The sequence below is a fragment of the Lithobates pipiens genome, unplaced genomic scaffold, assembly GCF_037356315.1.
Source record: "Lithobates pipiens isolate NorthernLeopardFrog02 unplaced genomic scaffold, aLitPip1_a1.2 Scaffold_18, whole genome shotgun sequence".
In the NCBI taxonomy this organism is placed as follows: domain Eukaryota; kingdom Metazoa; phylum Chordata; class Amphibia; order Anura; family Ranidae; genus Lithobates; species Lithobates pipiens.
The window spans coordinates 140,107,177-140,120,433 of record NW_027507758.1 but is presented as its reverse complement, the minus strand read 5'-3'; the positions used below and the strand labels follow the sequence as shown (position 1 = coordinate 140,120,433).

Here is a 13,257-nt window from a genome sequence, read left to right as displayed (position 1 = left end):
CGTAAGCCTAGATTAAGGCTTACCTGTAGGTCCAAGAAATATCTCCTAAACCTATACGGTTTAGGAGATATTTACAAAAAGACAGCCACCGCTTTCATTCCGTAGACAGCGGTGCACAGGGCAGGCCGCAGATCGCAGCGATATGCTGCGAGTGTCGGCTCCCGTGCGCATGGAGTGATGTCATCGCTGCTCCGGCAAATCACAGTGCCGCAGCAGCGAGACCCGGAAATTACTCCGGGATCCATGGCAGCGGCAGACATGAAGATGGAGGACCGCTTCGGGGGCTTCGTTCTCAGGCAAGTTATTCATAATGAGCTAGTATGCTATGCATACTAGCTCATTATGCCTTTGCCTTGCAGGTTGCTTCTCCCCCCCATGGGTTTACAACCACTTTAACACAGAGGTCTAGAAAGCAGAGCTGAGTGCCCCAGTGTCACATTCCGGACTAACTCTGACATCTCTGGCCCAGCCAGATCTGAGTACGGCCTCCAAAGTCTTGACTGACTCACATGACCACTCCATTCTACTTGTTCTATCTCACGCTCATTGATCACATGCCTGACAAAAAGGTCTTGTGCAGCCCTGAAATGTTGCACCTTACCACTGTGATGTGACCTCAAATAAATGTTTAGATGTTGATTTTGACAATTCAAAGTGTGCTGGCAATAAACTTTGATCTACAGCAGCCGCTTACTCTACAGCCTTTTCTAGGAATGTGCACAATGTGAAAATTGCGCATTGACCTCTTCCAGTGTAAGGTGGTGGGCAGACAACTTTGTGGGTACCCACCTGGCACTACATGTCCCAAAATTCATCAACTGTCACAGCGCAGCAGCTGTGCATGGTAGCCAATTAGTTCGTATCAGCTTGTTCAACAAAGCTTTGACAAAACCTGTAAGCTGAAAAAAGGAAAATGAGAAACAGCACCAATTTAAAAAAATAAAAGTTCTAATGCAGCACCAAAAATTTGTAAAAACAAATAAAATAAAAAAGGGTGCAAATAGACAGTATGTATGTGTGTGTATATATATATATATATATATATATATATATATATATATATATATATATATATATATATATATATATATATATATATATATATATATATATATATCTCTATATACACACACACACACATACATACATACACACACTATTTTTGGCAGAATGACCACCAGACATATAGGAAAGGGGATCCTTCCTCCTTTGGCTAGAATGTTCCAAGCCACACGCAGCGCCAATCAGCCATTTCCAGAGTTAAATCTGACTTTAATCCAACCATGAATGGTAAATTCCTCAAACTGTTACACTCTTAGGTGTATATCCACAGCTCAGTTTTCATTAAATCTGTGAAGTTAGGCTCCCCCATAAATGAACCACACAAAGGCAATAATAGTCATTTATAAAATACAGCAGATAGCAGCGCAGCTGGGGAACAAGGCAGAGGCCGGTCCGGCACGCGACATGTGATGCAGGAATTGCGGTGTGCGTTTCAGCTGAAGGTGGAAGCAGAGAGCTCCTGTATCATGCGTGTCAAGCCTCAATTTTGCTGCATTTCACGATCAGGCGTGCGTCATCAGGAATTTGTAGCCACCGCCGTGATACCGGAGCCTATATGCTAAACAGATCTACACCAGTCAGTGGTAATCGCACATATATGGAAATTAAAGTTCCATTCTTGGTATCCAAATAGCAAAAAAACAAAACCCAAGCCTCTGTCTCATCCGAGCCGAGTTTAACAATTAATAAACCGTATATGAACAAATTTAATATTAAAACGTGAAAAAAAAAAATAAAACACACACAACATGAATATAAACCCTAAAAAACAGCTAAGATCTGGGTGCAAAAAAAAAAAAAAACCCTGCTTGAAATAAACCCATAACTCATTTTACATATGACATATGGGCTAATTTATTGAATAAGAACTGAAGTTAGTATACTAATTACCAGATAAAAGATTTTTTTTTTGTTTAAACAAATAAAAATAAATTAAATATATATATTTTAAAGTTAGCTTACCAAGTGAGAGCGTGGAGATTAGGACAAAGCCAATTGTGGAGTTGAAGCACCACTGGGGGAGCAGAAGTAACTATTTCCAAAGAAATTTGAATTGTTTGTTTTCAGCCAAGAGTAGTCTAATCCAAACAGACAAAAAAAAAAAAAGTGTATTAGTCTGAGAGGAAAGATGGCTAGTGAGTGAAAAAGCATGTGGAAAAAAAAAATTAAAATAAATAAAAATAAATCAAAGTCAAATACCTGCAATTTTATACCCACGGTCTCTGCACAGAGTTTCTCACAAGTGGAGGGATGAGCTGCTGAGGAGTCTGAGGGAATGTGTATTATATAGGGAAGCCCAACTTAATTGGTCCCAGGAGGTGTGTATGGGAGAGAGGATTCCTGGAGTTGCTTGGGTCGCCCAGATAAAAGATCCAGAGGGACTGGAGCAAGTCCGTCTTAGCTGTTTTTTAGGGTTTATATTCAAGTTGTGCGTTTTTCACATGTTTTAATATTAAATAAACTTGTTCATATACGGTTTATTAATTGTTAAACTCAGCTCGGATGAGACAGAGGCTTGTCTTTTTTGCTATTTAGATACCTAGAATGGAACTTTAATTTCCACATATGTACGACTGCCACTGACCAATGGCATCATTCCGTTTAGCATATAGGCTCCGGTATCATGGCAGCGGCTCCATATTCCTGACAACGCGCACCTGAGCGTGAAATGCATCGAAATTGATGCTTGACACGCATGATACAGGAGCTCTCCGCTTCCACCTTCAACTGAGACGCACACCGTGCTTCCTGCATCACATATCGAGTGACAGACCAGCCCCTGACTTTTCCCCCCCAGCTGCGCAACCATCTGCTGTATTTTATAAATGCTTTTAATTAAAAACCATATTACACCATTATTGCCTTTCTGTTGCTCATTTATGGGGGAGCCTAACTTCAGATTTAATGAAAACTGAGCTGTGGATATACACCCAAGAGTGTAATAGATTGAGGAATTTACCATTTATGATTGGATTGAAGTCCGATTAACTCTGCAAACAGCTGATTGGAGCTGCATGTGGCTTGGAAGATTCTAGCCAAAAAGGAAAAAAAAAAAAAAATCCCCTTTTATTATATGCCTGGTGGTCATTCTGTGGCCAAACATATCTGGTGAGCACATTAATATGTCACTTCGGGTGAAGCACTTTGTCGCTACAAGATTTAGGTTCCAAGGTTCCTAGGGGTGTGTTACTAACTGTTGGGGGCTGGGCTTTCATTTAGTGAACACCGATCTCTGCTTCAATCACATGGAGCAGAGATCAGCGTCACAAGTTTGCTTGGCAGAATGGAGAATTGCTGTTTACAACGGCATTTCTCCATACAGCCGCCCCGTGTGGCGATCGCGGGTATGCCCGCGGCGATCGAGTCTGCAGGACCCGCGACCGGACTCACGGGGGTCCCGACCAGCACGGGAGCACGCCGACGGTGGCGCGCTCCCGATGGCAGGGCGGCAAGATTAAAGGGACGTACAGGAACGTCCATTTGCCTGCCCATGCCATTCTGCCGACGTACATCGGCGTGCGCTGGTCGGGAACTGGTTAATACAAAGCACAAAGGGGAAGGGCGAGGTGGGCACAGCAGCTACATGTGACTGCATTCTCAGAGACTCCAACGTCAAAGTATCAGAAGCATAGCAATAGTAATGCTTATGGCACTCAGAAAAAATTTTAATGGTCTTTTAAAGAGATGCTCACAGGGTAGCATGCACCACACCCTATTTATCCAGTACATTTTACAAAGTATGTGAATTCCTGTCATTCAGCTCTAAAGAAATGCTCTGCCTTTCACTCCCAGGTATTAGGGATTTATATTTTGACCCTCTTGTGCAGCTATTCCGCTTACTCAGCAATAGCTAAGGAATTCTGAAACAGACTCACCTTGCCTTATAGGATGGGAGCTTTCCCCACTCAGCCCTTGCATAAACTATACAGAGTCAGGAAGGTGCAGCCAGAATCAAGTCATAATCCAATGGAACAGAAAGTCATGGTCTGAATTTACCAACTCATTTAAAAAAAGATCCTGCTTTTTAATGCAGACCATTTCTACTTTAAAAGCAGCTTTTTTTTTATGTACACACCTTTTTGTTGGTAAATGGCTGATGCACAATATATTTGGGAAAGCTAGTAATATGGTGTAAAGGCTGCACAAAGATAGCTTTACCTTAAATCTTTATTGCTTAGCAAACAATTTAGTAAACATAAGCTAATGGAATGTAAAACTGAAGGTCAATAAATATGGAACTTTAAAGTTGATGAGGAACTTCAGAGGAAGGATGAACACCATTCTTTCAGACAAGATGAACATAACTCTGCTTGACGGGAATTCGCGCCACATGAATCTTTCAACCAGTCTTTAAAGAGGTCGTCTGCATCCTTCTTCAACACAAGAAACTGTCCCAGAAGCACATAAGCCTGCAAAACACACAAACCTTTTTGCAATGAATGACAAAATTAACCTTTCAATTATTAAGGAACACACTGGGCCGTAGATTTTAAAATTGGAGAGATCTCTCTTCACATCTTGCCCCGAAAACAGGAAACCTCTAAAATGTGAAAAGATTTTGTATCTTAGTCTGACCATACACCATGCAATTTTCTTATTCAATTTCCTTTAGATTTACCTTCAACTGTGTAGTAGAAGGGCCTGCCTGACTGCATACAAATTCAAAGTGTTTAGATTTGACCTCATGTTATATGGTTTTGGCAACTCTAAAGGAAATCTATAGAAGAAAAAATTGTATAATGTATGGCCAGCCAACAGATGGCACTGGTTGCTGTGATGACGACACCTGCAAAATTCTGATTTACCATCACTTTCTGTCTTTCCAAAGATGATCACCAGGACAGACTGAGAAAGACCCAAAACTTTTTTTTTTAGGATATTCATATGGGCATGTTTATAAAGCCTTTCAACAAACATTCACTGATGGTGCATCGATCATGCATTTAAAAACGTGCACCTGGAAGATTCACAGTTTTGTCCTAAAGTAAATCAACCTTTACAGTGAGGGGGAAAAAAAAAAAAAGTAATTGATCCCCTGATGATTTTGTACGTTTGCCCACTGACAAAGAAATGGTCTAATTGTAATGGGAGATTTATTTTAACAGCGAGACAAAAACAAACAAAAAAAAGTTATAAATTGATTTGCATGTTAAGTGAGTGAAGTACGTATTTGGCCCCTTAATACTTGGTGGCAAAGCCCTCATTGGCAATCAGAGGTCAGACATTTCTTGTAGTTGGCCATCGGGTTTGCACACATCTCAGGAGGGATTTTGTCCCATTTTTCTTTGCAGATCCTTGCCAAGTCATTAAGGTTTTAAGGCTTACCTTTGGAAACTTCAACCTTCAGCTCCCACCACATTTTCCATAGGATTAAGGTCCGGAGACTGGCTAGGCTACCCCAGGACCTTAATGTGCTTCTTCTTGAGCCACTCCTTTGTGGCCTTGGCCATGTGCTTTGGGTCATTGTCATGCTGCAATACTCATCCACAGCCAATTTTCAATGCCCTGGGCTGAGGGAAGGGAGGTTCTCGCCCAAGATTTGATGGTACATGGCCTCATCCATCGTCCATTTGAGGCGGTGTAGTTGTCCGGTCCCCTTAGCAGAAAAACACCCCCAAAGCATAACATTTCCACCTCCATGTTTGACGGTGGTGATGGTGTTCTTGGGGTCATAGGCAGCATTCCTCCTGCAAACACAACAAGTTGATTCCAAAGAGCTTGATTTTGGTCTCATCTGACCACAACACTTTCATCCAATTCTCCTCTGAATCACTCAGATGTTCATTAGCAAACTTCAGACTGGGCTTTACTTGTGCTTTCTTGAGCAGGGGAACCTTGCGGGCGCTGCAGGATTTCAGGCCTTCATGGCGTAGTGTTACTAATGGTTTTCTTGGTGACTATGGTCCCAGTTGCCTTGAGATCACTGACGAGATTCTCATGCATAGCTCTGGACTGATTCCTCACCATTCTCACAATCATGGAAACGCCACAAGGTGAGATCTTGCATGGAGCCCCAGACTGAGTGAGATTGACAGTTTGTTGCTTCAATTTGTGAATAAGTCCCACCAACTTATCTTCTCACCAAGCTGCTTGGCGATGGTCTTGGAGCCCATGTCTACAAACTTGTCCTGGACATCCTTGGACAGCTCTTTGTTCTTGGCAATGGTGGAGAGATTGGAATCTGATTAATTGCTTCTATGGACAGGTGTGTCTTTTACACAGGTAACAAGCTGAGATTAGGAGCACTCCCTTCTGGGAGCCAGATATCTTGCCAATTGATAAGTGAAATAAATATTTGATCCCCTATTAAAATGAAAATTTATCCAGAAAATCGCATTTCAAAAAAAGTTATATATATATGTGTGTGTATATATATATATATATATATATATATATATATATATATATATATATATATATATATATATATATATATATATATATATATATATATATATAATCTCTGTTCTCTAGATTTTTGGGGATGTTACACTGATTTGTCAGGATCTGCAAAAACTGCAGGATCGCACAACAGGTCTTGAAACCAGAATTAGTGCTATGGAAGATTCTCCATCACCATTAAAAGGTTGAAGTCAAAATAGTTATAAAACAGACTAATGATAATATTGCAAAAGTAGAAGACCTTGAGAACCGCCTTTGGATACCTAGCCATATCTTTATTAAGATAAACACTATATTTATGCGATTAATATGGAGGAACAAAACCCCTCATATCAAACTGGAGACTTTACAGCATCCCACAAATGCTGGCAGCTGGCAGTTCCCAATTCAAGGCTATACTGTATTTTCTTGCCTCCCAATTACAGCATTTTGCTGGATGGGAGTCTGAACAGATATGCTTGCCTGCTCGACGACTATTCTCTTTTGTAGTGAAGGATGGGTCTCCACTTTTTGTCCTCGATGATGCAAGAGCGGAGTGTCTCGCTTTCTGATATGAATACTTGTATGTTAATCTGTAAAGTATGGCATACCGTTAAAAATGCTGGGTGTCTCATATCCCACTAGATACACTTCCATATGGGAAAATGATAGACTCTCACATTTCGGCTCTTAGAGGTTTTCAGGAGATGGGCAAAATTAGGAATAACTACTTTAGCTCAGTTATATCAGAATGGTATACTTAAATCCTTTGAAGATCTGAGGGGAGAGTTCTCTGTAGAATCCAATTGGTTTTTACCAATTCCTTCAATTAAGACATGCTCTATATGCCCAGTTTTCTTCTGCCAATAAATTTTCCCCTCTATCCCTGTCTTAGATAAAATAGTACGGGCAGGGACAACAAAGGGTCTTACCTCGGTTACTTATAGGGTATTGTCAGATGGGTTTCTATTGAACTTCCCCATCCGTTCTTGGGCTTGGCTGGGAGAAGGATATTGGTCCCATCTGAGGAGATTTGGGACAATGCCCTCTGGTCCCCGTCTAGGGTGACTCTCCATCACAGACTGGCCCAGATTTTTATTCTCAATAGGGTCTATAGAACTCTGCAGTTTCTCTGTGTAATTGGACTGCAATCTGAGCCAGCCTGTGCTAGATGCGGTAACACAGGTACATTAATACGTCTTTTCTGGCGATGTCCAAAACTTCAAAAGATACTGGGTGGAGGTGATTGGTACCTTAAATTGGGTATTGGATATTAATATTCCGGTTGAACCTCATATGTATATTGGTTTACTGTGATACCTCTATCTATACCTCCCCTATTGGTAATACTATAAGGCGTGCACTTTGTTGCCCGTAGACGGATTGCTCTTAAGTGGACCTCTCCACATCCACCGACGGTGTCCAATTGGATTGTAGATCTCAATAGGATCATTCTTTTTCAAAAGCATACATATTCCCTAAGGAACACCCTGAATAAGTTTGATGTTATCTGGTGTAGATTGCTTCAATCTATGACTTAGATAGATAATAGATATCATATAAACCAATGGGTACTGTGTACTTTGCAATACTGGATATTGTCATTTTTTGTGTGTGTTATGGGGGTGTTCGTGTTCTGGGGCTTATTTTTTTATTTTTTTTCTTCTCTGGGGGGGGGGGGGGGGGGGGGGGGGGGTTTGCTTTAATGTGATCTCTATTTTTGTGGTTTTGTCTGTATTTTGTCAATGTTTTCATATAAAATAAATAAAAAAGGATTTGAGGCAAAAGAGAAATCGCCTATGTAGAAATAATATACGTGTGGTGGGTTTGCCTGAAAACGTTGAAGGAAATAAATGATCCATGCATATTTGCTGAACACTGGCTTTTGGATATTTTTGGCAGGGCCAATTTCTCTACACTTTTTGCTGTAGAACGGCCAACCAGGTTCCCACCCTAGACCCTTTCTTATCTGGTTCTTAACCACTTCCCGACCGCCGCACGACGATGTACGTCGACAGAATGGCACGGGCAGGCATATTGGCGTACATGTACGTCCCTGCCTTCCCGCGGGTCGGGGGCCCGATCGGGCCCCCACCCGGTGCCCGCGGCGGTCGGTATTCGTTCGGGAGCGATCCCGGACGAGGGGACGGCCATTCATTCATGGCCACCCCCTCGCGATCGCTCCCGACGAATGAAAATGCTCCGTGACATCACTTCCTCTCCTGTAATGTAAACACAGGAGAGGAAGTGATGTAATCTCTCCTCCGTGTCGGTATTTTTCGTTCCGACACCGAGGAGAGAGGATCGGTGAGTTGCACCAACACGACACTACACAGTAGAACATGCCAGGCACACTCACACCCCCCCCGATCACCCCCCCCCCCAATTACCCCTGCCCCCCAGTCACAGTGACACCAATGTAATTTTTTTTCTTCTTTTTTTTTGCATTGGTGTCATTTGTGACTGTAATAACTGTTAGGGCAGTTAGGGTTAGCCCCTTTTAGTTCTAATGTACCCCCCTAACCCCCCCAATAAAGGTTTAACCCCGTGCTCACCCCCCGTCACCAGTGTCACTAAGGCTGGGTTCACATTGCAGCGGTTTATGAGAACGAATGTGATTCGCACCACACTGCAGTGCAAATCACATCCGATCTCTGTGCGATTCGAGTTCAGCCATTCGCCGCACCCGCCGCAAATTCGCACGGGACCCTTTTTTTGGCCCGCAGCAGAATCGGATCGCATGGGTGTTCACACCATGCGATCCGAGTTTGCAGATCGCACTGCGATATGCAAACTGATCTGGGGGTGTCATTAACATTTCACTGACACTCCCAGCAGTTCGCATAGGGCAGTGTGAACTGCCACCGGGAGGCATGCGATGCGGGAACCCGCCGCGGATTCGTGGCGTTCCCGCATCACTCCAGTGTGAACCCAGCCTAATAAGCGATCGTTTTTCTGATCGCTGTATTAGTGTCACAGGTGACGCTAGTTAGGCAGGTAGGTATTTAGGTTCGCCGCAGCTTTTTATAGCGCCAGGGACCCCCATATACTACCGCATAAAGCCCCCTGATTGCCCCCTAGTTAACCCTTTCACCAGTGATCACCATATAACTGTTACAGGTGACGCTGGTTGGTTAGTTATTTTTTTATAGTGTCAGGGCACCCGCCATTTATTACCTAATAAAGGTTTAACCCCCTGATCACCCAGCGGGTGTCATTTGTGACTGTAATAACTGTTAGGGCAGTTAGGGTTAGCCCCCTTTAGTTCTAAGGTACCCCCCTAACCCCCCCAATAAAGGTTTAACCCCGTGATCACCCCCCGTCGCCAGTGTCACTAAGGCTGGGTTTACATTGCAGCGGTTTATGAGAACGGATGTGATTCGCACCGCACTGCAGTGCAAATCACATCCGATCTCTGTGTGATTCGAGTTCAGCCATACAGATACCGTGTTTCCCCGATAGTAAGACACCCCCGATTGTAAGACGTATCGGGAGTTTCAGAGGGGTCGGCTAATATAAGCCGTACCCCGAAAGTAAGACATATGTCTTACTTTCGGGGAAACACGGGGGTATTGCCGCCTCCAGTGACGTACGGTACTAAGAGTGGGGCGGGGGGTGCGGGCCACACCCTGGGGGGGGTGCCAGGCCAGCGCCCTCCCCCTCCGACTGAAGAGACAGCGCCGTTTTGATCAGTCTCGGCCGAGCAGAGTGAAGCCGCCTCCCCCTCCTCTTGTATGGCTACACAGTGCTGTGTATGGAGGAGGAGGAGGGGGAGGCGGCTTCAGTGAAGCCGCCTCCCCCTCCTTCTCCTTCATGGACAGCACTGTGTAGCCATACAAGAGGAGGGGGAGGCGGCTTCACTCTGCTCGGCTGTGAGTGACAGCCGCTGCCCGAGACTGATCAGAACGGCGCGACGCAACCACAGAGAAGGGGATTATTGTGCCAGGTCCCGGATCACTGCCGACAGGTGTCACTGGCTCTGTGTCCTCCCGGGAAAAGGTCAGTGCTGGTCATACAGAGAGAGACCAAGGAGGGGGAGGGGGAGGGGGGGGGTGTGAAGAGATTCTCTGCAGCTCTTATTATGTAACCGCAAGATGCAGCTGAGGAGGACTACAAGTCCCAACATACTGGGCTGTGTGGGCTTACAGTTCTCTGCTGAGCATAGCACCTTTGTATGCTTGGACTTGTAGTCCTCCATAGTGCAGCCTTGCATGCTGGGACTTGTAGGCCTCCTCTGTAGTACAGTGCAGCCTTGCATGCTGGGACTTGTAGTCCTCTGTAATGCAGTGCAGCCTTGCTTGCTGGGACTTGTAGTCCTCTTCTGTAGCGCATAAAATGCATATACACTAAAAAACACATTTTACACAGTTTTTTTTAGCTGTGTAAAATGTTAATTTTATGGTTAAAACAAAAAATTCGACAATTTTTTTCCAATATAAGACATACCCCGAAAGTAAGACATAGTGGGGCTTTTGGGGATAAAAAGAAAGTAAGACACTGTCTTACTTTGGGGGAAACACGGTAGTATGGCTGAATTCGTGTCGCACCCGCCGCAAACTCGCACGGGACCCTTTTTTGGTCCGCAGCAGAATCGGATCGCATGGGTGTTCACACCATGCGATCCGAGTTTGCAGATCGCACTGCGATATGCAAACTGATCTGGGGGTGTCATTAACATTTCACTGACCCTCCCAGCAGTTCGCATAGGGCAGTGTGAACTGCCGCCGGGAGGCATGCGATGCGGGAACCCGCCGCGCATTCGTGGCGTTCCCACATCGCTCCAGTGTGAACCCAGCCTAATAAGCGATCATTTTTCTGATCGCTGTATTAGTGTCACAGGTGACGCTAGTTAGGCAGGTAGGTATTTAGGTTCGCTGCAGCTTTTTATAGCGCCAGGGACCCCCATATACTACCGCATAAAGCCCCCTGATTGCCCCCTAGTTAACCCTTTCACCAGTGATTACCATATAACTGTTACAGGTGACGCTGGTTGGTTAGTTATTTTTTTATAGTTTCAGGGCACCCGCCATTTATTACCTAGTCTCACTAGTGTACCCCTAAATTTAGGGGTGTCTACTTTCCAAAATGGGGTCATTTGGGGGGGGTTTGTGCCATCTTGGCATTTTATGGCCTTCAAAACTGTAACGCCCTTAGAAAGCCTGAAGGCGGTGCTTGGTTTTCGGGGCCCCGTACGCGGCTAGGCTCCCAAAAAGTCCCACATATGTGGTATCCCCGTACTCAGGAGAAGCAGCAGAATTTATTTTGGGGTGTCATTTCACATATGCCCATGGCATGCGTGAGCAATATATCATTTAGTGACAACTTTGTGTAAAAAAAAAAAAAATTTTTTTTTGTCATTATTCAATCGCTTAAGGCAAAAAAATAAAATATTCAATGGGCTCAACATGCCACTTATCAATTTCCTTAGGGGGTCTACTTTCCAAAATGGGGTCATTTGGGGGGGTTTTGTACTGCCCTGCCATTTTAGCACCTCAAGAAATGAGATAGGCAGTCGTAAACTAAAAGCTGCGTAAATTCCAGAAAACGTACCTTAGTTTGTAGATGTGACAACTTTTGCGCAAACCAATAAATATACAATTATTGACTTTTTTTTTACCAAAGACATGTGGCTGAATACATTTTGGCCTAAATGTATGACTAAAATTGAGTTTATTGGATTTTTCTAATAACAAAAAGTACAAAATATCATTTTTTTTTCAAAATTTGCGGTCTTTTTACGTTTATATCGCAAAAAATAAAAATCGCAGAGGCAATCAAATACCATCAAAAGAAAGCTCTATTTGTGGGAAGAAAAGGACGCAAATTTTGTTTGGGTACAACATTGCATGACCGCGCAATTACCAGTTAAAGCAGCGCAGTGCCAAATTGTAAAAAGACCTCTGGTCATTTACCAGCAAAATGGTCCGGTCTGAAAGTGGTTAAACTTTAGAGATAAAGAAAAGATGTTATGTAGGGCCAGAGCTATGAAGGAAGTTTAGTTACAATGGCTTTAAAACGCTGTGCTTCCCAGATTTCTCATCTACTCTCCAAAAACAGCTCTTCCTTCAGGAAATTAAAAAAAACTAAAAAAATCGATTATGCAGAAATTGAGCCTTTTGGTGTTGAACAATTTTGGGAGTCTCCTCAGGCTGCCCAGGAATGGCTTGACCAACATTTTTCTACTTTGTTTTCTCCTGTCTGGGGGTCCTGTTTTTTCTTTTCCATCTCATGTAAATGCGCCAGCTGGGTCCCCCTTCGCCTACTTCAGGAACCTCCAGTGGTGTGGGGGTTTCCCCCCCCCCTTCCATTTAGAGTTGCTTCACTCCTTTATCAATTGCCATGTTCGTTTACTATATTTCTCAATAAGCATGATAAACATGGTAAAGGGTTGGTAAACAAAAAAAAACAAAAAAAAAAAACAAAAACAAAAAAACCTCAACTTACTTTTTTTTGACTATGACTAGGCAGTATATATTTTTTTCTTGGAATGTTTGTGGTATGAATTCCTCTTTAAAGAGAAATTCCATTTTTGATTGTATAACCCTATTCTCATGCCACAGGCAATACCATTAGTTTGTTTCAGGGGAGAGGGTTAGGTGGGATACCAGGAATTTACTCTGGCACACAATGAGCTAGTGGATGCCCACTTTGATATAGAAGCAGAGATCAAAACCATGCACCTCAAAATGGTGGATATAGAGGACATGTCACGCAGGAACAACATTAAATTCAGGGGGATCCCGGAATCCATCAAAGCGGTTGACTTGCACTCATACATACAAAAGCTTATGATCACTGCTTACCCATCTCTGG

General features: G+C 43.4%; 1 protein-coding gene across 2 annotated transcripts in view; it reads right to left on the bottom strand.

The window, feature by feature from the left end:
• Window positions 1-4,212: 4,212 nt before the first annotated feature.
• Window positions 4,213-13,257, bottom strand: part of LOC143987464 (barrier-to-autointegration factor-like protein) — a 37,772-nt gene continuing 28,727 nt past the window's right edge. For both annotated transcript variants that reach the window (XM_077486190.1, XM_077486191.1), the window contains exon 3: window positions 4,213-4,472. In XM_077486190.1, the coding sequence (XP_077342316.1) occupies window positions 4,323-4,472 (150 nt within the window). In that variant the 3' untranslated portion in view covers window positions 4,213-4,322. The remainder of the gene's footprint in view (window positions 4,473-13,257) is intronic.